The sequence below is a fragment of the Plectropomus leopardus genome, chromosome 1 (assembly GCF_008729295.1).
Source record: "Plectropomus leopardus isolate mb chromosome 1, YSFRI_Pleo_2.0, whole genome shotgun sequence".
NCBI classification, from domain to species: Eukaryota; Metazoa; Chordata; class Actinopteri; order Perciformes; family Serranidae; genus Plectropomus; species Plectropomus leopardus.
Window position 1 is genome coordinate 18,366,301 of NC_056463.1, and position 25,705 is coordinate 18,392,005.

The window sequence follows — 25,705 nt, forward strand, 5'->3', positions numbered from 1 at the left end:
AGCTGTACATTAGCATGTCATTAGCATAAAAAGCCGGAATGAAAGGAGTGAGCGTACAATGACCAAATAAGGAGTGCAGCCGTTGGGTTTGAACCTGGGTTCGACCAATCGCTGCAGTCCTTGCGTGCGCCTCACACCACATGAATGATGGGAGGCGTAGTCCTCGAGCGAGAGATCTCTCCGCGGTCACAGATGTTTAACGGCCTTGTTTCAAACTCAAACTCCCATAAACCACCTGGCTTACGGCTTTAAAGAAAAACAGCTATTTGACATGGCGCGAAAGAGTTTGTTTACATTTTCTCAGCTGAGGAAGCACATTTGGCAGAGAATGTAGCAGTTATATCACTGCTTTTACTTTACAAGTGATTTATTTGACACAAAAGTGAACATAATTAGATAGGAAATTCATAAATTAGGAAATTTATAAATAGAGAAAGGGTTTAGAAAAATACAGTTTAGATTAGATTTAGGAATTCAGCTAATAATATTTTTCATCAACAGTTAATGTCAAACATCATCATTTTTGCACTACATTTTCTCAAATGAGAGATCACATTTAGAAGATACTATAAATATGTTAAAAGTGCTTAGTTACTTTTGAAACGTAAAAGGTTACAGATTACTAAATACCCTGTTAAAATGTAATGAGTGGTGTAACTATTGTAATTACTTCAGTGAAGTAATGTAAATTCTTACATTTGATTACTTTTCCAGCCAACATCTTAACTGGGCATTAAAGCTGAAAAATATCCAGTAACAGATTCCTGCACTGAGAAAAGATGCAGAGCAACAGAATTAATGTTATAGTCTTCATGCAAACTTTTTTATCAATAAGAGTATATTTCAGATGTAACCCCTAAGTATTCACTAACAGATTAATAACTGTAATTTAATTACATGTTTTTTAACTGAGTACAATTACTTTTTTTTTTTAAATTCATATAAATGTTAAGGCTTCCCACACATTTTCATGGATGAAATTTAAAAAAAAACGTTTCCATGCCTTTTCAAGGACCAATAATCTTTTTTTTTTTTGTCATTTCCCCCTTGCTTGCATTTTTTTCAAACAAATCAGATTAAAACTTTGTTCAAAAATAATGTCAGTTAGCTGGCAAACATGAGTGAAAGATGGACTGTGGCGATAAAGTGAAGAAACACAACATAGTAAAGAAAACGTCTACAGCTACATAAAATAAATTTGCCATTATGTTAAATTTCAGGGAAGGTTATCCAAGAAAGATTACTGTAACAATTTCATTGCACCCAACAAAATTCTATGACTTTTTCAAAATTTTCAATATCAATTCCATGACTTTGTACCCCTGGAAAATGTGGTTTTTGATATTCAATGACTTTCTATGGTTTTTCATGACCATGGGAACCATGCATGTTACTCGGTTACTCTCCAACTCCTCTTATTCATGAAAAACTGTTTAACTCTAACACAATTAAATCCACTTTAACGCATTACAGATGCTTTATTCTTAATATATTTTTACACTGTACACTGTTGCTCACTTAGTAAACACTACATTACACAGCTATGTCAATAAATGTACAACAGAATTGGAAAACAAAAATATATATCTCCCAAGATGCTCATGTGTGGGTCGTACACGGACGAGTACAACACAGTCATTCCAGATGTTGTTGGCACAGAAAAGAAGTCCTTCACATATTAAATCTCTTGTTCTGCACAGTAACGTTCAAAGTATGTAACGGAGGAGGGCGCGGTAACACTTCAAGACACCCTGGTATGGAGTTCTTAAGGGGTTGAATTTTCTGTTGTTGATATTGCATAGCAAGAAACCATGATGACAAAATCAGGAGCAGGGAAAGAGCGGCCCGTTTTGCTCCTCAAGTGGGAAGCAGGAGATCATCCTGTATCACGAGGAGTTCAGTTCGGAGAGGAGGGCAGATGTAGTGTGAGGGCGGGGATGATGGTCGGGGAAAGGTTGGAGGTATTTACATGAAGGCTGTCGTGATCCACTTTGCACAGAAAGCTGGGTCAAGCATCTTTTGGAGGATTTTTCCTTTATCCAACTGTCTGACACTAGATACAGGGTGAAGCCACGCAGGCTCGTTATCATGCAAGAAGGATCATTTTCTCTACTGAAGGTATTCCATGTAACAGATCTGCGTACTCGTACATCTCTCAGGGAAAGGCGCACATGTAACAGCCGTTTATCTCCACATAGGTGTATCATTTTCCACACTACAAACCCCCTGTCATACACATACTTATAAAGCATACTTCTACATCATTTGCTTCAAGCTCTGCGTAATGACATTGGAATCTGAGTTGACAACAGAGCAAGCAACTTGACGGATTTAACAAAATAATACTGTTCTTCTCTGAAAATATATTAACAGTTTTGATCCTCGCTTTCCCTTAAATATAGCCATTGTCAGCAGATCACGATAACAATGAAAATATTTAGCTTTCAATAAAACATTATAGCACAAGTAGGTCAATAATGTGAAAATTATGGTTCATAATAGAAAACATATTTTTAACATCTAATGGCAACATCATCGAGGATAAAAATAACAACATATCTTGAAAGGCTCATTGCACTTGATATATGGCAAATGTAACAGTAGCTTTAATATAAGCCAGAAAATGTCCTTTGTTCAAGTCAGTTCCTGCATATAAAAGGTTCAGTTATTCTTTTTAGTGGTCCCCAGTGATCGTCCTGCTCAGGTACAACTGGTGGGAAGTCAGTTTGGTTTTTAGATACCAACACCTTTGACGAGCGAAGCCTCCAGGGTGATGTTGAACTCCTGCAGAGTCTGTAGTACTCTGATCAGAGAGTTCACCAACGAACGGTCCTTCATCAGTGCCGTGTCTTCGTACATCTGAGCGGTTATTGGACAATCTGCGAGCAGAGCGATCCAGTGATGCAGCAAATGGTCCCTGAGAGAAGAAGACGCAAGTCAACACAACGCAAGAGACAGTCAGCAGTGACTGCCACGGTTCCCACACATTTTTACCAACACATTTTAAAAACTTTTTCCTAACATTTTACCACGTTACCATGACTTTAAGTAGTTTAAAAGGGGTACGCCTAAAAACAGGCACATCCCAGACATTTGTGGATAAAAAAATAAGAAAACTGCTAGTGCTTTGCTATTTTTCTCGCAAATTAGACATTTCCACCACCAACCAGTTGCATATGCCAAAAGACCAGACCAGCAAAAACAGATGCCTTGAAGCACGTCAAGGCCACGCCCCCTTTCTGGCACAGAAAACCAAATATCCAATCAACTGTCATGCAACGTAACATATTTTGTGTAATGTTTGGGATTTTTATGAAAACATTTTAAGCAATACCCCAAACAATTTGTATATTTAAAACTTTTCCAAAACGTTCTGTAAATTCCAAATCATTTCCGGGCCTGGAAAACAGTTTTTCTTATTGTATAACTTTTCCATTTGAGGAGCCTGAACAATTAAAAGTTTGGCATTTTTTATTTGATAAATTACATAAAAAGTTTTTCTATCATCGAAATTGTTGGCAGTGAATTTTCCAGCAATGGAATATTTGATTGCTCAACTAACTGTTGCAATATAACTATTTTGTACAGAGGAGTCATGAATAAAAAAGGATAAAATCACTGCATCACTATGCACTCAGTGCACAGGGAGGAAGAACAGAAGGAAGCCAGTTAAACATCTGATACTTCAGGAATCCTCAAAGGGGAGATCACTTTCACTTGACTCCTTGCAGGTCAGGATGAAGGGTCAGAGACGGACGAGAGCATCATTTCAGCATGAAGGATTGATTTGTATTCTGGGGGTTTCGGCTTGATTTATGGTTTTGGTACAGTGGTAATTTATTTTGGTCCTTTATCACAATTTTCCAAAAGCAATGCACATAATAAAGAATAAATAACATCAATGCAATAAATTAAAGCAAAAACAAAAGAAAAAATACAGAGTAATGAGCTGTCGGCTGAAGCTTATTATCGAGGCGTATTATAGCCTTTTTGCTTTGCATGTTGCATAGTAACAAACTGTGGTTATGATGCAGATACAGATGATTTGCATGTACCATAACTGACGTGTCTCTCACCATTTCAAGCTGCTACATTAAAGCACCCCGGTCTCGAAAATGCAGAGGAGGGGAACATCACTTTGCAGCCTAAATCTTTGCTTATTCACAAGTTACATCTTCTTTTAGATATCTTAAAATGTCCACTGCATCTAAATGTGTGTCTGAAGGTAAGCGAGTGTGGCCGGCCTACCTTGCACCCAGACAGACGAGCATCTGGAACTTCCCGTCCTTGCCTATGTTTCTGGATGTGTTGTTGATGGCGCGCATGAAGCGGCAGAAGTGGCGCACTCTGGTTTGCCAGTTTTCATCTGGAGTCACCTCCCGCTGCTCCGCACTTTCAAAGTACACCTGTGACTTTTCTGTCGAAGCAAAAAATAACAATCATTTTCTCGCCCCACTTGCATGTCACTTTTCAAATCTATCAGATTCAATCTCAAACATAATTCCAGTTATCTGGCATACATGCAGAGAGGGACAGAACGTAAACGAAACGTCAAAAATCGACACATATTTGGGCTACATTATATCAACAGCTACAAAAATAAATTTGCCGTTATGTTACATTTCGTAGGTTATCCATCCAAGATACCTGTAACAATTTCGTTACACACAACAAAATTCCATGATTTTTTCAAAAACTTTCTATGATCTTTAATAATACCAGAACTTTTCACAGCCTGGAAAATTACTATAAAGATGCTTTCTAAATAATTTGCTTATGGTAATCAAGCAGTCTACGTGTCCATTTTCGGTCCTTTTTAAATGACTATGTGAAAAAGTACAGTAATTCTGTACTTTTTTAAAAAACCTAATTCCTTGTGGTAATCAGCTTCAAGTTCACTAAGAAAGCCATTTTTCTTAATAAAAAACATAGTTTCCTTGAGGCTCATGGCTGCTAATGATGGAGGCAGGAAACAAATGATCACAGGGAGGCAGTCAATAAAATTCGGTAAATAGCGTTTCAGTACTTTAAATTAATGCAATAAATATACAAATGTCAATTAGACTGCAATCTGCACAAGAAATGAAAAAAAATCTGTTGTAATAATCGTCTGCTCATAGTGATCAATTTGACCCCGACAGACAGAATCACTAAGACGTTTCCACTGTATAAGAGAGTAATGATATCAAGTCTTTACCCAAGAAGTCCCAAATGAAGACATTCTTGAAGAGTCGGGGTGATTTGAAACCGTGCTGGAAAACCTGCTCCAGAGCCCAGACGAGGCCGTACTCCCCACAGAGGAGAAGAGTCAGGCTGCCTCTCTGCGGAGAGCAAAAACAACAGAAACACTCATGCAGTCAGAGCTGATAATAAGATTGTTGTTTTCGCACAAATGAAGAACTTTCTGGATACAGTTCTTAACAGCTTCTCAGAGCCAGTTATCTAATTAAAATAACAACTTTAATTCAAAATATTGTGCTGAAAAAGAGGGTTGAGATGCAACAGTGTTTGGGACCCCGTGCAGGATATACTGTAGTACAGAAGTCTCATATGAGGATAGAAAGCCGAATATAACAACGTGTATTTACATGGTGACAAACACTACAGCAGAATCCAAAGTGCATTTCATTTCCAGACATTTTTATTCTCAAGAGGCTCCCTACGTTGTTCTGTCAGTACTGATGAGAGGTGGAGCAAAGTCTGAAGGGAATTTCCTTTGTACTTCGTCTACACAATGAATGAGTCTTAAATCCTATAATCAGCAGTCAAGTCGTAATAGGTATCTCCTTTGAATTATAATGATTATTGCAAGTCCCTTAATAAGTAACAATTAGCAGTGTTGGTGCATAATATCACTGCCTTCATGACAGAAAAGAATAAATCAAGGCCAAAACAAATGATCAAGAATAATGTCAACTTCTCAAACCAGCAAGAATGATCCTTTATTATGTTTTAGCAAAGTGAATTTCACCACAGAGCGCAGAGTTACTGAGGGGCTTGGGGACCACCAGAGCTGCTTTTCTTCATTTGTGATGAATAATAGAACTACATGTTGGGGCTCGTCTAGACTGCCGTCTCTCACCTCCTTCTCCGGTTTGTGGAAGTGCTTCACGATCCCATTGATGGCCTCTCCCACTCCCTCCTGGATCTGACCTGTGTTTAACTCTGCAGAAGAAGAAAGGCAAACAAAAATGCTGTGAGACAAAATGAAGACGCAGGGCGGACAAAGTCGAGTCCAGATTTTTATACACCGTATTTTTCATTGTGTTTGAGTTCTTTACCAGTGCTGGTATTAAGAAAAAAACTTAAAATATTAGAGAGCAGAAACAAGAGGAGTACACTGTTGTCCCATGCTTCTTCTAGATAACTGTTGAATCTTACATTGAAAGAAAAATCTAGGATACATGTTTCCGCTCATCTAGAATTAAACATACGAACCACTATCAGTTATGCCGGCCTTACACAAAATGACTTTTCAAGCAATTTCACAGTAGCAAAATAGTGACCCTGCAAGATCCCCAGACTTTGCAAAATCTTATAATGTGTGACTAAAAACTCACACTGTCTTTATATTTGAGAGGGTTTCAGACTTTAGTCTTTCCAAAGTCTTGTAGTGTATGGGAGGCATTAGGTGTTGCGACGGGTGATTTATCGTTGTGCATTTGAGTAACTTACTTGGTTTGCTGTTTGGCGAGATGGTAACAAACCTCCTCATCATCCCCGGTGACTGCTGCATTGGGGGCGTGCGGCACATCCTTTCATCATTCTCAGTGCTCGGGGTCATCAGCTCTCCCACCAGGATCCTCTCCAGACTGCCGTCATCAACACCCTTCCCCAACCACCGGCCACACGGAAACCTGCACAAACAAATGGTAAATGGTAAATGGACTATACTTGTATCGCGCTTTTCTGGTCTTATTGATCGAAGTGCATTCACACTACATGTCACGTTCACCCATTCACACACACACATTCACACACTGGTGGCCGAGGCTACCGTACAAGGTGCCACCTGCTTCACAGTAATCATTCACACACACTTACACTCCGATAGCGTGGCATCGGGAGTAATTTGGGGTTCAGTATCTTGCCCAAGGATACTTCGACATGTTGCCTAGCGGAGCCAGGGATCAAACCACTGACCTTCCGCTCAGAGGACAACCCGCTCTACCTCTGAGCCACAGCCGCCTGATTAATTAATCCGTGCAATGAATTACCGTGAGTGAATTTCTCTCTAAAGACGAGCTTACTTGTAAGTGTGCCCCGTGATCTCGTTGCGCACCACAACACACTCCACAAGCCACTTTGCGTAGAGCCCCGTGTTATCGTGACCCATCTGCACCGTGGTCAGCTTGCCCAGGTTCTGGCACTGAGAGAGAGAGAGCGAGAGAGAGAGGCATGGTGATGTCTAACATCTAAACTCAGTTACATTCACAAACACAAGACATCAGCTCATGTAGTTAAAGAGTAATATTGGCTTATTACAACTTGGTCTCGTTTTTAGAGTTTTGGTAATTCTTTATATCTAGAGTTTGGATCACAAGCACTGGTACTGTTACCTGGAAGATTTCAGCACTTCTTACTAACAGTACCTCGATTTTGAGAGAAGCAGCAGAGGCGATGTTGTAGACTACAATACAGTTCTGCTCATATGCTCCTCTATGCTTATCCTCTGTGTCTGTGCATGTGTGTCTGTTTGCTCGTCCAGCAGTGATACTAAGTCATTACAAAATAAAAGTAAAAGAAAACAGAACAGATCACAAAACTATCGTGGCACATCAGTGCTGCAAAAACAGGTTTGGCTCGCAGTGAAGCGCTTCTCCCTTCAGTCTGAAGTTGAATCTCTGCGGCTGGAGAGCACCCTACACCTCTTTTCTAAACCCTGCGTTCTCACCCGGATGAGCTCTCAGGTACCACCATTTGCTATCTGACTATAACATGAATCAACACTCGATAGTACCGCCGCAATTTGCTCTGTATCCATAAAAGCACTGAGTTTGGTATTGAACCCTTCTATGTTGAAATTATTTTTTATTTTATTTTATTTGTTTATTTGACAGGGACCGTACACAACACAGCTGTTGAGCCAGAGTTAGCTGTAAAGCTAATTTAAATGTGTGGTCCCTGGGCAGGAAGATCTAAAAACATACAAAACAAACAATAAAAAAACATGCAGGCAACTGAAATTAAGTGTCGTCCTTTGTGTGAGAGTTAACACCAACCTCAAAAGTGATCTCCAGAGTGTTTCTGGGGACCTGAAGGACTCCGGTCTCTGCCAGCTCACCAGAAACACACACCCAAGGGTTGGCTGTGAACATGGAGCCACCCAGCTTCTTACTGGGAACAACCACCACATGGTAGGGGATCACTGGAAGACAGAGAGGAGAGAAATGTCATAAGAGAAATTGGTAATTAATTGACAGCATTGTCAGGCTGTTTGGCATCAAATTAACACTCACTGATGGTCGTAAAGACATTGGTGAAACAGAAGTAGTCCACAGCATTAAAGGACAGGAGGTGGTAGAGAAACTGCTCCTTCTCATCGTCACAGCGGAGGAAGGCGTATCGCTTGTACAGTTTTCTAAACGGTGATTGATAGGAAAAGCAAAAAAAGTAATTATTATTTTTAAAACAGTTGTTTCCCAACAGCTAGACATTTTTTTAACAGTGCCGGCAGCATGACAGATGATGATAAAATACATTTCTGATAACAAACAGAGAACAAAGTGAGCTCTGTTATACAGTAAAACAAATGACGTGAGGTCACAAAGGCAGACAGAAGTCCCCCTGACCCAGTTCACCACTCAGATATCAATTATGAAATAGACTGTGAATTATTTATGCGGCGGTGGACTATCGTATGATGCACTGCAATTTCAAAAGAGTGTATGTATTATAAATGGGTAGATCACACGTCTTCATTTCAAATGAGACAGACATTCCTCCACAAACACAGACAGAAGGTGGGGATAAGAAAATGTAAGAGGGTCCAAAAATAACCAGATGTTTGAAATGTCTTTGTAAAAGTCATTGTTGTAATTAACTAAAACTGAAACTGTAGCTGACAGCCGAGTTTGGCTTTTGCTCACTTTGTCAGCTCGTGCTCTGAAAGCAGCTGCTTCAGGTGTCTGGACAGCAGCTTCTTCTCCATAGAGAGGCGGACCCAGGCTCTGGCCTTGCCCACATCTGTCTTGATCTCACTGATGTTTTGAATGTGTCTGCAAATAAAACGACAGAAGTCAGCAGAGGTTCAGATCACAAAAAGAAAAAACACAAAAGCAAACGTTTTCCTCCATTTTCATCATGTTAAAAGTTTCTCTGTGCATAGTATATATTGTACACACAGACACACACACACAGACACAGACACGCACACACACGCACACACACAGACACACACACACACCATAAATCTGTTTCTAAATTGATGACAGGCAAATGTTTAGGGCTGTTATTAACAGTTATTTTGAATCTTTTTTCCCTTTGATGAATCAATTAATTCTCAAGTCAATAAAATTTCCTAAAATAGTGAAAAATGCTTGTCACAAGTTTCACAAACCAAAGGGAGGTCCTAAAATTCCTGTTTTGTCTGACCAGCAGTCCATACATAAAGTCTTTTAATCAAAAAATTACTTTCTAGATTTTTAGTTTTTAAGTTCAATGTTTAAGTTAATCATTGCATTTAAATGTCCTTTCATAATATTTCTTTTGCACTACGTCATGATACTTTTGATGTTTTCTGCAGGGTAGTCGCTTTGTTTTCCGAATTGTGCTATGTAGAAAACTTTTTAGTGATATTAAACAGAGAAAAGCAGCATATCATCATTTTTGAAAAGACGCAAGCAGCTGATATTTGGTATTTTTAATTGATAAATGACAAATAATTATCTAAACAAGTAATTAACAAATTGTCTCAGCACTACCTCTAAATTTAAAAGAATATATGCTTTTCGTTAAATATGATATATCCCTATTCTTTAAAATCTTTTTGATAATCATAATTCTGACTTTCCCCAACACTAACCGCCCCGATAAAGAGAAACAGCTCAGTCTGCCTCTGCAGTGGCATTTGAAACCGCAGACGTGATCCCATGTCATTGCTCCGAGCCACCGTCGAGCCTCTGATGTCGAGACGCATTCCCTTCCACTCCACCTGTGCCATTACCCTCGTCTGCTAAGAGCTCCTCCTGTCTCCTCCTCTACCTTCCACCCCCCTCCCTGTCTCCACCCTCTCACCAAGTAACCCAGTTTTCTCTGCTCGTTATCTCCATGGCAACAGAGGAAAACATCTACAATATGCACTATTCTTGTTACCACTTCCTTAGAAAACAGAGGAGCGCAGATGAGAGGTGTTGCCATAATCACTAATGATGTAAAAAAATGTGAGCAAGTATGATCTTAATTCTTCATTTATAGTAAAAAATAACTGGCTGTTGACAGACAATAAGATCAATTATTAAAGCAAATTAAAGGAGGCTGCTGGTTGCATCTGTGACAGAGTGTGTTTACAATCATGGCGTCAGACGTGTGCATGCGTGTGGAGGAGGGTCAGAGCAGAGATGAGTGTCTGTGCCCTGGGATGACCCCTCCTCTCTTTCTCCGACAGACCGGCGGGGGGTCTGGTAATTAGGCTGGAAGTAACACGCTGTTACACAGACTCACTCTGCGCTGGTTATGGTAGATAACATGACGACAGTGATGGCTGCCTCCACACACACACACACACACACTCACATACTCTCTCTCACACACACACACACACACACACACACACACACACACAGAGGTGTTAAAGCACGCAGGTGTGCTGTGGGAGCTCTCGGGGTCATTGAGCAGCTTTATGATGATTCATGCATATAAATATACGGGAGAATTTGGAGCAAATTGAGGCACAAGGCTGGCTTCAGGGTCTGGGCTGGTGCTATATGTTGATTCTTCTCTCTTTCTCATTTTATGTATCATGTCTCACTGTCCAAATATAAAAAAAGGAGACAAAGCTCCCTCTGTCAGTGCTTCTATGAAAAGACCTGCCTGAGAATCTCAGATTTGCTAAATCTGAATGTTTTAAGTAGCTCTTGCAAACTCACTTTTATTAAAAGACTGTTTTATCAATGTAATCTGAAAATGTGTGTGTGTGTGTGTGAGGTTGTGTGTTGTATGTGTATGTTTCTGTTCATGTGGGAATGTTTATGAACATGTGTGTATTTTATTTCTTCCTTTGTTCTAACTATTTGGTCTTATTTCATTGCTTTGCGTTTGCCCTTTGTGAATAACTTTATAACTGCTGATTTAGTTATGTGCTATTTAAATTAACTTTATTTTACGATTATTATTATAAAATATTGAGCTCCTAATAAATGTAGCAGTGATTTACCTGAATGATCAATACAGCAGTTAGATATTGACACAAATCAAGTCTGAAAAAATAATGTTACCAGCAGAGCTTTTCTGCAGAATCACTTCCTTTTCTTGAGTAAGGCAGCGGCTAACAATTATTTTTTATTGCTGATTGATCTATCAACCATTTTCTTGATTAATTTATTAGTCGTTTGGTCTATTAAATAACAGAAAATGGTGAAAAATGTTGATTATTTTTTCCTAAAGCTCAAGATGACATCCTCAAATGTCTTGTTTTAGTCCTTAACCAAAATATAATCTGTTTAGTGTCAGAGAGAAAGTAAAGGAACTAGAAAATATTCACATTTAAAATGCTGGAATCAGAGAACGTTGAAGTTTTTTTCCACGAGCAATTACACAAACCCATTAATCAATTATCAAATTAGTTGGCAATTAATTGAATAGCTAATGGCTTAATTATTGTAGCTCTATTTTTGATTTACTTTTGTAAGAGCCTGTGAAGATAAAATCAACTAAGATTTATTATTATACATGAAGTCAAACAAGGAAGTTGAAAATCTGGGGGAAAAAAGAAGAAAGTGTCACTTTAAATAATCTAAACTGTGAAGTATCACATTTATCTTGTATTGCTATGACAAAGATGAAGAAACTCTTATTGACTGAGAAATATTTCAGTCACAGAACCAGGTCACTTAGCAACAAACCCTCAATTAAATCATAGTTTGACTGAGGAGGAAAATTCAATTAGTTGTTAAAATGCTTTCACTGACTGTGTAGAGACACCAGTGTAAGAATGTAACCCACGATAAGAAAGGCCTGCTTTTTATATGATTTCATTGGAGTTATTTAAATTATTTTGACCCCTGAATATCCTCTGAGGTTCCCCTGATGATCCATAGACTCCAGTTAGACTAATAATAATCATGAAAAGCTCTTGTTTGACAGCCTACCACACGGGGGCAGTGTTTGTCCAACGTACTTTCCTCTGATGTGACCAGCAGCTCATACAACTGTAAACCAGCTTTGGGGAAACTGGATGGAATCAAGCGAGACTTCATCCTTATATTCTGATCAGCTCAAATCTGAATAACCTCCAGTCCTCCTCACCTCATGTCCTGGATCAGGGAGACTTTGAGAGGAGGCATAGCTGATCCACCACCATCAGATTTACGTCTCTCTGTGTCATGAATGAAACCTGGAGAGGAGGGAAAAAAGGATTAAAACTCAGGGCTCGTACAGCTTAAGGAAGGTTATATTTAAGACTTTTTTTCTGCACCCTGCAGTAAAATTTAAGATCAGTTTTACAATAATAAAAGTTGAAGGAAAAAAATATATGAACCCACACCGATTACTTATAAGAGACAATTTTGCCCAAATATTTACTTAAATACATAACTTTTTTTTAGTCAGGTTAAAAGTTAGATGATCTACTTCGACAAATATTTATGTTTCTAGAGTTTAACAAGAGGAAAACAATGAACATATGTTATTAAAGTAACCCTGAAAAAGCTCATTCATTTGTCATTTAACTGGATGTGGCAAATGAGTATTGTTGATTCCTCTATCCTGAAAATACCACCAATATCCTCCCCCCAATGTATCGGCATTTTTAAGACTTTTAAATATATATTTAATACATTTCAATACCAATCAAGGCCTTCATTTCAGATTAATGAATCGAGTGCCTTTTTAAGATTTTTCAAGGATCCGTGGGAACTCTGCTCTAACTTGTTTATAAATTGTGTTCATCAGGTGATTTCAGCATTTACCTGGAGGTCCCAAACCAGCCGGAGTTGCATTTTTCTTCTCTTTGCTCTCCTGGTAATGCAGCAGATGGGACCACAAAGCAGATTTACCCTGAAAGAGAAAACTCTCATCATCTTTAGCTCTGAAAGCACTGTACGTCCACCAGCTGTGGAGGATCAATCATGTGAGATGGTGACTGCGCTGATATTGTTTTTCCTGACCTGTTTGACCTGCAGCCCGTGGCTCCAGATCCTCTCCAGCAGGTCACAGAGGCTCGCGATCAGAGTGTTCTCCTCAACACCAGTGATGCTGACCTCGCCGTGACCCAACTCCACCGCCTCCCGGCCCATCTTCTCCACCAGCATACGCTTCGTCTACAGAGGAAAACACCCACACACACACACACACACAGGTGTTACTCCATGTTCTTCTGACAAAGACATCAAACAAATATGGATTTATATTTCATGGTGTGTTTGTTAACTTGAGATTATTCAAGTTCTAGCCCTCTGAGGCTAATTGTGATTTGTCATATTGGACTTTCTAGATCAAATTGAATTTGAATTATTTGTGCAACCCCTTGGGACATGCTTTGTGGTCGAGCTACAATAAACTTTGACTTTACTAATCTGTAAAGCACTTTGGGTTGTTTCTAGGTATCAAATGTGCTATATACATAAATCTGCTTTGACTTGCCTTGCTAATCATTTTTGTGCAGCAGGAAAAATAACTTACAAACAGGAGACCAGTCTTGGTAAACATATATAGCTTGAATTTGATTTTGCACTGTTTTCCTGTTTTGCTGTTATTTCAGTGAATCAATTTACCATCCTTTATGATTACATTATGTCAAGCTTTCTGTTGTTAACTAAAACTGAAAAAATACAATTTAAGCATCTATACTTTTGCACAATTTAACATTATTGATAACTGAGAACAAAATGAAGACATTAGAAAGTTGGTCATAACCTTAAAATAATAGAGATTCTCTGATCACTTTATTTCACTGTAATATTCTGAATTCTTCTTGAAAAATGTGATGAACCTTTATTTTCAAATGACATAATAATGCAGAGATCACAGCAAACACAACAAAACGTATCAACTTCAGCACCATCAGTCGTACACAAACCTTGTTCCTGCACTCCTTCAGCAGTCCTTCAACAAATTTCCAGTTGGTCTGAGCGATGACAGAAGGTGACAGGTTGGACAGTTTGGGCTGTCTGATGGTCGTGCCCAGGTTTCTGGCTTCCTGGATGTATTTCTAGTAAGAGACGGAGAGAGTTCAGTCAGCAAACCACAAACGGAAACCAAGAAGCGCTCTCTCAGAGAAATCAACTTAGTTTAGTGGTGGGCTCACGTCACAAGAGAGACGGTTACTACAGAGGAAGAGGGAACGCTAGAAAACTAAGATCTACATAGATAAGGAGCTGCTGTACTAACACTGTGGTACATGTGCACACTTCAGCCTTCAGATGTTGAGACAGAACCCCAGAAACAGTGAAACTCATAAAAAATAAATAGTGAAAACATAAGCTGATCAGAGCAGAACTGAACTGAAATATTAGTTCTTAGAATTTTGCCTTTTTTTAAACAGATTTGATTTAACAGAATACACTAAAGCATTTTCTTACTTTAAAATCAAAGTGTGACTTGTCAATGAGAGCTCATGCTAACACGATACTGTGCAGGTTTATTTAAATATACGAGAGATGCACTGAGTGAAACCACACAACTAAGAGGACGCTCTTCAGGTAAGGCTAACAACATGTTATTGTTTTGACTTTTGCTTTATTTACCTTGCTTGCATTGCATTGTGAAGCACTTTGTAAAATTCGTTATAAAAATTGCTATATAAGGGTAGTTAATTAGGACTACACAATTAATCAAAATATTATAGAAATCAAGATTTAGGGCCAAGTGCTATGTGAAAATCACAGGAGCTGCAAATCTTTTATAAAAGTAAAATCTGTTACAACATAACCATTGCAAATGAAGCACTGTGATGCTACAGAGATACAGGGCCTACAAATCATATTCCAGACGCAAGGAAACATGCTTGTTTGGTATTGAACCCAGCAAAAATCACATTGTCATTACGTTTAAATTTTATCAAAACGAAATGCAAAATTACCATTCCCATTAAAATCGTGATTAATATTGCAATCGCAGTATCTCTCAAAATAATAGCACTATGGTATTTTTTACTTATCCAGTAGCTCTTATTACATTTGATGATTAAATGCACAGTTATAGAATAACTAATACTAATACGAATGACTCATGAATGAACTCTGATCAACACCACAAATATTTATTTAATTAATTCTAGTAGATTAAAAATAATCAGGCCTTAAATAAACATGCTAATATTTAGAAACAAATTTCTAAATAATAGTTTATGAATTTTGTTGACAACATTTGATTTTTTTTATTTTATATATATATTTTTTTTTTGAGTTCCCAAACATGATATGCTCTAGACAGCAACATGGATCATCAGATAAAGCTCAGCTGATGGTGGTGAAGGAAGCAGAGGGAAGGTCATGACCACATGGGTAGACAGATTCACGTGGCCCCAGAGTGAAGACTAAAGGCCCCCAAACTACTAACACATACCACATCCACAGTCACCGACTTTAGACAGGGCTTGAAGGACTGCGAGAGCCAGTAGTAGTCAAGAAACAGCAGGAGCTGCAGCTCCGGAAACAAACACTCTACATGCTGAGAGTGATGTGAGCGTGAGTGCAAAGAGAGGCGGAGAAAAGAGACAATGACCAAAGGTGTGAGAGGGGGGTGGAGAGCGGACAAGATGGTGAGAGCAAAGTCAAAATAAAGCAAACAGGTCATGCAAAATGAACAGAGACAACAGAGCTCAGGCAGTCAATCTGTATGAAAATGAGCTGAAGACAGAAAACACTGTGGTGACCCCTGACCTCTCTCTGGTCGTTGTCTAAATAAAGGTGCTCAGCGTGCTGCTTCTGTCGATCCCTCCTCCTCCACTGGGCGGGAGCGCTCCTCTTGGTCCATCTGTGACACAAAACAACAGACTTTTAATCAGCTTTATAAAGAAACATCACAGCAGCCAGATTAAGAGACAATATAGAGGTTTATTTCAAATAAACATAATTTACCAGGCTTTTTAGAGCTTATGGCAGGTTAAATTTAAGACTTTTTTTCTGCTTTTTGAAGTAAAATTAAAGATCAATTTTACAAAAGCTGAAGGGAAAAAACATGAACCCACATTTATTACTTGTTAGAGACAATTTTGCCCAAATATATACTTAAATATATAACTTTTTTTTCAACTTGATGGTTAGATGATGTACTTCAAAAATGATTTGGATCTTTCTAGAGTGGAACAAGAGGAAAACAATGAACTTATTATATAATAACGTATCTGCCTGGTTTGCCTTCAAAAAAATCATTTTTCATTTAATTGGATGTGGCAAATGTATACGAGTAATGTTGATTCCTCTATCCTGGTCTGTGTGACATTAAATTTGCTAAATTATTTAAAAGAAAGAAATCACTGATTTGATATTTCAAAATGCAAAGTCAAAAAAATACATTGATAATATCCTTCTCCCAATGTATCAGCATTTTTAAGACTTTTTGAAAAATTATTTAAGACATTTCAATACCAATTAAGGCCTTAATTTCAGATTAATGAATTTAATGTCTTTTAAGACTTTTTAAGGATCCGTGGGAACCCTGAATTACAACACAGTTAAGTATTATTTATGTAACAGTAATGTGAAATATTCACTTGTTGCTGGTGGGCCCAGTGGAGAGTACATCAGACTGCAGTCGAGGGAAGAAGCCCTGCTCGTAGCGTCCCTGACCGATCTTCATGTCCAGCAAGTGCGGGTGGAGGGCTGTGTGGTCGATTTTTACAACTCTCATCTCAATGGCTTTCTCTGCAGAGGAGATGTGCGAGGGGTGCGGAAGTCAGCAGCGATATTTAAAGGATGCATTAATCATTCTCATCTTGTTAGTGTGCCCAAATCACAGTGCTTTTAATATCGAGACATGAGTGAAGTGTCCTTGGCACAATGACTAATCTAAATATTACCAATTCACCTTTTAATGAGATCATCTTGTCATGGATTCAGCACGATGTCTTAATGTCTGCTCAAACAATAAATTATGTAGGACTGGTTAGAGAGAAATTATCTGGGATCCAAATAACCAAAACATGTCCTTGACAGAAAACAAGTCAATTTAGTTTTTTGTGTTATGTTTTCACCAGTAATCCAACTACGATTCTTTATTTTTCTGTCGCAAATTGTGCTGAGAAACCAGGATAACAGCGATGAAGATTTTCTAATTGCTCTTTTAAGAAACGACTGACAACAGAAGAAAGAGAGCATGCTCAAATAGAAAAAGACATTTCTTCCCAAACACCCACAGACCAAACAGAAGTGACAGAATAAAGGCTCAGAACAGATTTTCTTTTCTTTAAACAAACCAATTCAGAGTCTTCCATGAAAGCAGCTTTGGACCGTTATTTTAAAAAACCCACCCACACATGGGTTGTATAAACAAGGACACCCATGAGAAAGACAATATACCTTAAATAGATTAGCAAAAAAAAGTTAGCATATGAACAAGACAAAATTAGGGCTGGGCAACACAAAGAAAATCAAATATCACGATATTTTTGACCAAATACCTCTATATCGATAACGCCACAATATTGTGGATGACTATTGGTGCTTTCTCACAATATTTACACAGTGAGATTTTTGATAAATATTTATCTATAATGTAAATAGAATGACTAAGTGGTTAAAGTTAAATAATAGAACAGCTAGAACAGATTGATGAATTGAAAAATTTATATCACCTTAAAACCAGCACTTACAATATGATATCCAAATCTAAGAAGATGTCTAGTCTCATAATCATGAAAACATAAACAGGTCAGTCAGTTTTTCTTCTTAATGTATTTGATCTGTTGTTATACAAATACTATATTATTACTATATTATTACTGATTATTATCACTATTACTAATAATAATAATAATAATAATATTATTATTACCATTATTATTATTATTATTATTATTTATTATTATTATTATTATTATTATTATTATTTATTATTATTATTATTTATTATTATTATTATTATTATTATTATTGTGATATTAATATAATAATAATAATAATATCCTTGCATTGCCCAGCCCTACATGAAATATGTAGCCCCCAAAATGATGAAAAAGTTTTTGGGTTGTGTTTATTTTTTTTTTTAAAGTTGAGTGTCACTGTCTGAAGCTGACATTCACAGGCACAAAGATTTGATTTCCTGAAAAGACTCTATCATACCCATTTACCTGCATGCTGCAAGTTATTAGATCACCACCATAAAGTTCAGTGAGAGGGCTTTTACTTGTTAGTTACACGAGTATTACCAACACTTGTAAAAGCTGACATGTATGCAATGCATAAAGGATCTCACAGAGGACTCTTAAATTTACAGTGATAAGTAAATAACATATTTAACCTCTCCAAACTAGAATAAAACACAGTTTTAACAGTGTGTGTTCTGAGTTAAAGTAAATTGTTACTGTGCAGAAAAGTCCAAAAAAGGTCAGTCCGTCCTCTATGAGTGTACCTAAGGTAATGCATTGCACACACATTCAGAGAGCTGCCACCCGCAGGTGTCTGAAGTAACGAGAGCGAATATTACGTAGGTGCGTCTTGTCGTTCTTGAGCGCAATGGCATGAGGTCCAGGAGCGACAAAATCAGCTTTTTCATAACGCTTTTTGAGCAGGTTCTCTGCAAACAAGACAGCAATTACCAGTCTAACTAAAGAGAGCAAATGTCCGTCTGTCTGTCAGAAGTCCACACTTTCAAAATAATTCGTGACCAAGCTGTAATTTAAGGAGTTTTATAGGCAATTTAGGGTCTTCTTTTATTATATTCAAAAAAGTTTAAATGTGCTGGCTTTACACAGGGTCATATTTAAACATTACTGACGTCAATTTTCTACTGTCTCAAGTTAAGTTCTATGGTCAAACTATTCATTTTCAAACTAAAACATGTGGCTTCATCAGTGCAAACCAATCACAGCTTTCCTCCTAACACAGCGTGTCCACAGAGCTGAGGCATGCTGATAAATTTAAGTGCAATATAGTATAAAATGCTCCAAAGCCTCTTTTTATTTCTCTGATATCCACTTTCCAGGATTTTCCAGCATGGTGTTTTTTCTTACCTGCTTCTTCAATTGTCGTGCATTTCTGGTACATCGAGGTGCGCAGCGTGGGCGTGCGGACATTCAGCATGCGGATCTTATCCACACGGGAGTCAAACACCCTCAGCGTGTGCTCCTTCTCCTCATCGTCATGACAGAGGATCTTACTGTCGATGAAGGAGGCAAACATCTGCGTCTCCAAGAAACGTGACAGGAAGGGAAGGTACGGCTCTGGCTGGTCAGACAGGAAGGAGGCCTGCACGCACAAATTTAAAGGGTGGAAATCGATGTAATAAACTATGAAAAAATATGAAAAAATAACCCTCACTTTCCTGTGGTATTCATGTTACAGTTGGCAACTTCTGTCAAACCACCTCTGTGTCATTTGCTGAAACTGTCCCTATACTCTGAAAAAAGAGAAAATTTGAGAGATACTCTGTATAAAAAAAGAAAAAAAGGAGTTATGTTCCCTCAGCAAGTGTGGAAAATACTGCGAGCTCCACAAGATGCTTCAGCAAGAAGATTAACACCATCTTGAAGAGGTCAGAAATAATACTTGAGCATTTAAATTAATCAATGAAAAATAAAGTAAACAACTACTTTAAAGTAAAGCAACAACTTTAAGCATTCTAACCGTTTTTACCATGTGACTCATTTTAATTGTTTTTATCTTCTCATGAACTTTAACATTACAAATCATGAACTTCCTAACTTTCCATCGGCTTCCTTTTTATCAACAGAACGTAAGTATCATTTTGAACTCTTCATATAAAAAACATATTTTACTGTGCTGTTTAACAGTATTGTGAGAAAGTTTGTGATCCAACTGCAATGAAAATACTGACAATAGCTGACAAAAGAGCCAAACACTGGCCATCAACTAACCATCTTTTTCATTTTACAGCTCAACAATAAACTAAAATATGTTTATGAAAATGTTTAAAGTGGAAAAAGTCAATGCAGTCACAGAATCTTGATTTCTATTTGATCAGTGTGCGGCCTAGTTTGACAGCCGTTCAAAAACAGTAATTGACATAACTCACAGCAGCATTAATGACTCCTTTGCTCTGATTGGCTGTTTTCGTTCATGTGTACGCCATCAGAAGTGCGACAGAGCAAGAGTCGGCAGACTTGTGTGATTTTTCTCACAGATTCTGTCTCATGTTGTGCTGTGTGAATATAGTGACAGTTTAAGCTAGTATGTAAAAGTTACCAACTAAAGCTTTAGCAAACGTTCTGAAGCACTTTACCTTGTCAAAGTTCTGCATCTGGTCTCGGTTGGTGAACCAGGACTCTTTGTCCTGGCTCGGCTGGATGACAAAAACCTCATAGTCCGCAAACATCTGGGTGAATCTATTGGCAAAGACCTCGCGGACGTGGATGTTGAGCTCGTGCATCTTTAGCTCTTCCTCATCGCACTGAATCCGCGTGTCCTTATTGCTGCTGGCATCCTCTTTCACCTCCAGCTGATGTGAACAAGCATCCATTGACAAGAAACGGGAGACAGTGTGTGAGAAAGGCGTCAGATGAAGAAAAGCAGCAGTTTTTCATGTTATGTACATGTTATCATGGTACCTGATGAAGCAGCAGGGTTATGGGAAAGGAAGTAAAAGACATCTGTTTTGATTTATGACCCAAAGCAAACTGAAACAAGTTGTTTTTTTTAGCACATCAGTTAGTCAGCTGGATAGATGCCAGCTCTTGGGGGCTACAATAATGCAGACCAGTGGATGTGCACTTAACTGTAAAACAATCCAACCCATGGACGTGACCCGACAATTTATTCAATGGCTGTTTTATTCTCTTAAATCAAATTCGGCACTGAGTTTGAATACTGTAAAAATCAGTGATGTCTGACCTCGTGGCTGGAAAACGACACACAGACGATGAGCTAATCCGTTCATGGAAAGCTAATGCTGGCCTCTAGTGCATAAGCCGATTAGGCCGCACATACAGAGACTTTCTCTAATTATCAGCTAATTCATCCGTCTATCAGTCTTCGGAGAGAGGATTTCATCTTTCGGTTTGTAAGACACTCAAGCCAAATGAGCCTGTGCAGATGCCAACTACATCTGTTGATGTCAGTGTCTTTAAAGGGTTTCTGTCATCTAGACGGTGAGACATCGACCAGCAGACTTTCGAGGGCGGCTGGGGTAGAAGTTTTAAACTGATCAAGTCTCTTGGATGGATAAACATCTCCACACTGCTGTGAGTGGCAATGTGTGAGCTACCTGCTCTATTAACGTGTTGTCAGAAAACATTTTATGAAAAAACTTCTGTTACAAAGCAACTTCTGTTTTTTCCTTTCCTGTCCATACTAACGAAGCATGCACCCAGTCCACTGTGTGGCACTGAGGGGACTCCCTCTTTTTTTAATCGTTGTCTCTTACTGCAATGATGATAATCATTGTCATTAGTGTCCATTCTCGGTAACCGCTTATCCTTTTTGCGGTCGCAGGGGGTTGTAGAGTATCTCTCAGCATTGGACGTAGTAATGGAGCCGAAAACAATATCTGTATAAAGAGGACAGCCTCTGGAATCATCCCTGGAATCATGGGCAGGACGGGCGTGAGGTTTTGATGGCGTGTTAAGCATGCCATCCAATGTGGCAGATTTAAAACAGCTGACATCAGTTAGCGGCTAACTCAAAGAAGAAGAACAGCAGCCATAAATGTCTGCAAACAATGAGGCCTGGAGCACCTTACTCTGCGAGAGAGGATGAGATCAGCCGCCATATAAGACAGACAGCAAATGGTTGTTATTGCTATGTTATGCCTTTGTTATCGTTGCCGACATGTGTGTTTTATGTCACACTAGAAGCTAACACTGTTGTGTTAAAGGTCAGGCCTCTTTTGATTCTGTAATGTCGGCATCCCATTTAAAATCACACACACACTGGAGCAGCTTGATGCCACCATTGTTTGGTTCTGTGTAAAAATGCAAAGAAGGGACTTCATAGCAGTCTTATACTGCAAGCTTCATGTCAAAAGGGCTTATGGGGAATTTTAAAGTAGTCAGTTAACCAAACCTGCATGTCTTTGAACTGTGTTGCAATAAAACCTTTTTGTTTTTTCAGTTTATGTAGTTACACTGATTATTGTCCCATCCTTCTTCCCATCTTTGGCCCGATACATCGTTTATGCATTGTAATGAAGCTGCTAAATTTAAAGATTTATAAACTACATTTGCAAAGCTGATTTTACATTAAATGCATTCATTATTGAAACTCGAGTCTTATTCAACTATAATTTCAAAATAAGTCAATAGGATTGAGTTCCAGGCACAATCAGGTCTAATTATATATTTTTAAAGCCTATTTTTAAATTCCTGAGATGACATCATTTCTCACCTTCTCCAGGCTGACACCCGTCCTCTTGACCAGCGCCTGCAGTCTGGCAATGGTTTCATTCTCCCTCAGCAGGTATGAGTTCAGGGGCGAGGCCAGGTTGCCGTTGCGCTTGTCAGAGACCATGTCGACAGATCGGAAGCCCCGGTACTTGGCCTGGCTGTCGCTGGAGTGAATATTTCCCTCTGGGGACACGCCAAAGGACATGAGCACCTCTGAGATCTCCTGAATGAATTCTAGTTTGTTGGGAAACTGGGGCAACTCCTCTGGCAGTTCAATGAAGTGGTTGTCAATGTCCACAAAACACAAGTTGGCCTGGAAGAAGACAGGAAGGAGATAATAAACATGAAAAACACACAAAAAAAACAAATTTATTGAGCCTAACGTACAAACAAACAGGTGTAACACTAACATTATCAGTGCTAATAGTCCTATAGCTGTGCTAATGCTGACAAGTCTAACAGGTCCTAATATCACCACACGGCAAACAAAACCCTTTTTACATCACTTTAGATTTCACAGCAGACTTACCTGACAATGCCTGACAACAAATGACACTTTCTACACATAACTATTTGTGTAATGAGGGACGCAAAAAACATGGTCCTCGTGAGATAATTCATGACTGAACTAGAATTACTGCCTTAAAATTGTATGCCTCCAAAAACCAGTCAAGTTGCAAGTTCACATTGAAAAATATCCAGAAAAGTGTGTTTGCAGAACATTATCTTTATTATTATTGTCACTGTAAAGGTGACCTTTGACCTATGGGATATTAAATGTTAGCATTTCATCACAACATCCTATTAGACATTTTTTGTTAAATTTTGTCATAACTAGCATATAAATTTTCAGTTGTGGCCAAAGACATGTTTTGTGAGGTGACCTTGACCTTTGACATTTGGCCACCAAATTCTTTTGACTTCCTTGACATTATTATGACATTTTTGAGTTCAAATGAAAATTTGTGCCAAACTTTGGGCCTTCTGGAGATATTGCATTCATGAGAATGAGACAGACACAAGCTCACACTGACTGTTGACCTTTGACAGCCAAATTCTATTCAGTTCATTACTGAGTGTACAAGTGGACATTTGTGCCAAATTTGAAGAAATTCCCCAAAAGCATTTTTGCGATATCATGTTCACAAGAATAGAACATATGGATGGACAACCCGAAAACAATTCCTCCAGCCACAGCTATCGCCATCGCGAAGGCATGAAAATCAAACTGCCCTGACAATGTTCTGACTGTAATTAAAGCAGGCAATATATAGTGAGCTTGTTGAAAAATAAAGACAAGGAGGGACTTACTTATTAAATAAAATCCAAATAATCTTTTCTTATATTTTTGCACTGGATATGTAACAACCTTGTAATGAATGAAAGCAAGTGCACAGAGGCAGAGGTTGATTTTCAGTCTGTTTAGCAGTGGGACACATAGATGTACAGTTCCGTTCACATCTCTCAGTACTTTATAGACTAAGAGGAAAATATTACAACAGTTAATTCAGCACTAATTTACCACTACTTGGAAAAATCAACTTTGCATAACATAAAATAATCAAACAGACTGAATGAGGAGTGTAAACTCAGTATTAGAAGACACTGCAGTGTGTTTGTACCTCCTGTGGCAGCTCTAGCTTGGTGCGGTCATCTTGTCCATTGGAGTGGAGGCCCATGAGATATGGCACGGGAGCATCCAGGAAGTGGAGGAGGGAGGCGGGCAGAATGGGAACGTACACGTGCTGCCACTGGAAGGGGAACATTAAGGCTGTGATGCTCTCTGCCACCGTCATCAGCCTCTGGTAATCTGTTTCACACACACAGAAAGAGGAGAACAGTGGTGAAGGACCAGCCATAACCATGTTTAAGATAAGTGCCAGCAGTATGTCCTGCACAGACCATGTGATCACTTTAAAGCACTGGTGATTGTTACATGATCACTTGTGCTCCAGCATTTTCTCCTGACCACACATTATCAAAATCACTACACACAAATGCCTGTTCAACGACATCATAAGTGATAAAATTCAACATTTACTGGACAAAAGTAGAGAATAAAAAACCAACAGGGAGGAAATCTGTTGTTGTACTGCTCATGATGGGCAGTCTTTATAACATCTTAAAATTATTCTAAATCCTGAGGCTTCATGAACCCAACATATTAAAAGCAAAGATAAATTTGCCTAAAATGTTTTATTTATAGCACACAAGGTTAATGATAATTTCATGATGATGATGATCAATTAAGTTTTTAATTTTAAGGTTTTTTTGTTTGTTTTTCAAAAAAGTAAAATATATCATGAACCCAACATATCATAAGCAAATATAAATTGGCCTATTTGCAATTTTTTATTTATTTGCTGGAAACGACGTTTATGATGGGCTAACTGTTACCCGTGAATCCTGGTGCAATCATGTTAGCCAGCTGATGCTAAATCCCTGTGCAGGGAGGCAAACTGGTTAGCTAACAGTTATTTACTATTAAAACATATTTTCAAATTAGCTGTGTTATTTTCTAAAGTACATGGCTAATCTCGTGAGCCACAATAGATCGTTTTGTAACTTTTCAAGACAGTTAAACACTGTCCACCTCAGAAACAAGCATGATGTATAAATATGTGAATCTGACAATAATTATTATTCTAAAAGCTTTGTATCTCATGTACCATATAAGGGTGTGTTTTTACATGGCAGTGGGGGCTGACCCACATGTCACTGTAGACCCGGTTTATAGTATGCAGCTAAATTTTGTAAAATTACAGGGGTCCCTGCTCTGTATCTCTTTCAGCAAAGGAGTCCTTAGCCAAAAAAACATCAATGACCTCAGTTCTGAACTACTGAAGTGAATTTTTTTTACACAAATTCCTGGAAGTAAAATAAAAGGAAAAGAGGTTGCACAACAATTTTCCCATATTTGAATCACCAAAAGGTACTGGGCTTCACTGCCTTTGCCTGATAAATGTTTATTCCTCCTCTTGGGCCAGTAAACAGCATATGACAGTGGAGTTGTGCAACATGACTGCCTGTTATTTAAATGGGATTACA

General features: G+C 38.4%; 1 protein-coding gene across 2 annotated transcripts in view; it reads right to left on the reverse strand.

Annotated features, from left to right (window-relative positions):
* Positions 1 to 1,458: 1,458 nt before the first annotated feature.
* Positions 1,459 to 25,705, reverse strand: part of dennd5a (DENN/MADD domain containing 5A) — a 46,867-nt gene continuing 22,620 nt past the window's right edge. The window contains exons 5-24 of one of the 2 annotated variants that reach the window (XM_042485576.1): positions 24,280 to 24,467; positions 22,659 to 22,970; positions 20,560 to 20,775; positions 19,331 to 19,565; positions 18,805 to 18,894; positions 16,874 to 17,024; positions 16,041 to 16,134; positions 14,237 to 14,368; positions 13,326 to 13,478; positions 13,128 to 13,215; positions 12,466 to 12,553; positions 9,090 to 9,218; positions 8,460 to 8,581; positions 8,223 to 8,368; positions 7,251 to 7,369; positions 6,676 to 6,857; positions 6,083 to 6,165; positions 5,198 to 5,321; positions 4,249 to 4,417; positions 1,459 to 2,917 (exon numbers count right to left, since the gene is read on the reverse strand). In XM_042485576.1, the coding sequence (XP_042341510.1) occupies positions 2,734 to 2,917; positions 4,249 to 4,417; positions 5,198 to 5,321; positions 6,083 to 6,165; positions 6,676 to 6,857; positions 7,251 to 7,369; positions 8,223 to 8,368; positions 8,460 to 8,581; positions 9,090 to 9,218; positions 12,466 to 12,553; positions 13,128 to 13,215; positions 13,326 to 13,478; positions 14,237 to 14,368; positions 16,041 to 16,134; positions 16,874 to 17,024; positions 18,805 to 18,894; positions 19,331 to 19,565; positions 20,560 to 20,775; positions 22,659 to 22,970; positions 24,280 to 24,467 (3,005 nt within the window). In that variant the 3' untranslated portion in view covers positions 1,459 to 2,733. The remainder of the gene's footprint in view (positions 2,918 to 4,248; positions 4,418 to 5,197; positions 5,322 to 6,082; positions 6,166 to 6,675; positions 6,858 to 7,250; positions 7,370 to 8,222; positions 8,369 to 8,459; positions 8,582 to 9,089; positions 9,219 to 12,465; positions 12,554 to 13,127; positions 13,216 to 13,325; positions 13,479 to 14,236; positions 14,369 to 16,040; positions 16,135 to 16,873; positions 17,025 to 18,804; positions 18,895 to 19,330; positions 19,566 to 20,559; positions 20,776 to 22,658; positions 22,971 to 24,279; positions 24,468 to 25,705) is intronic. The other variant, XM_042485654.1, reaches the window with a different exon arrangement.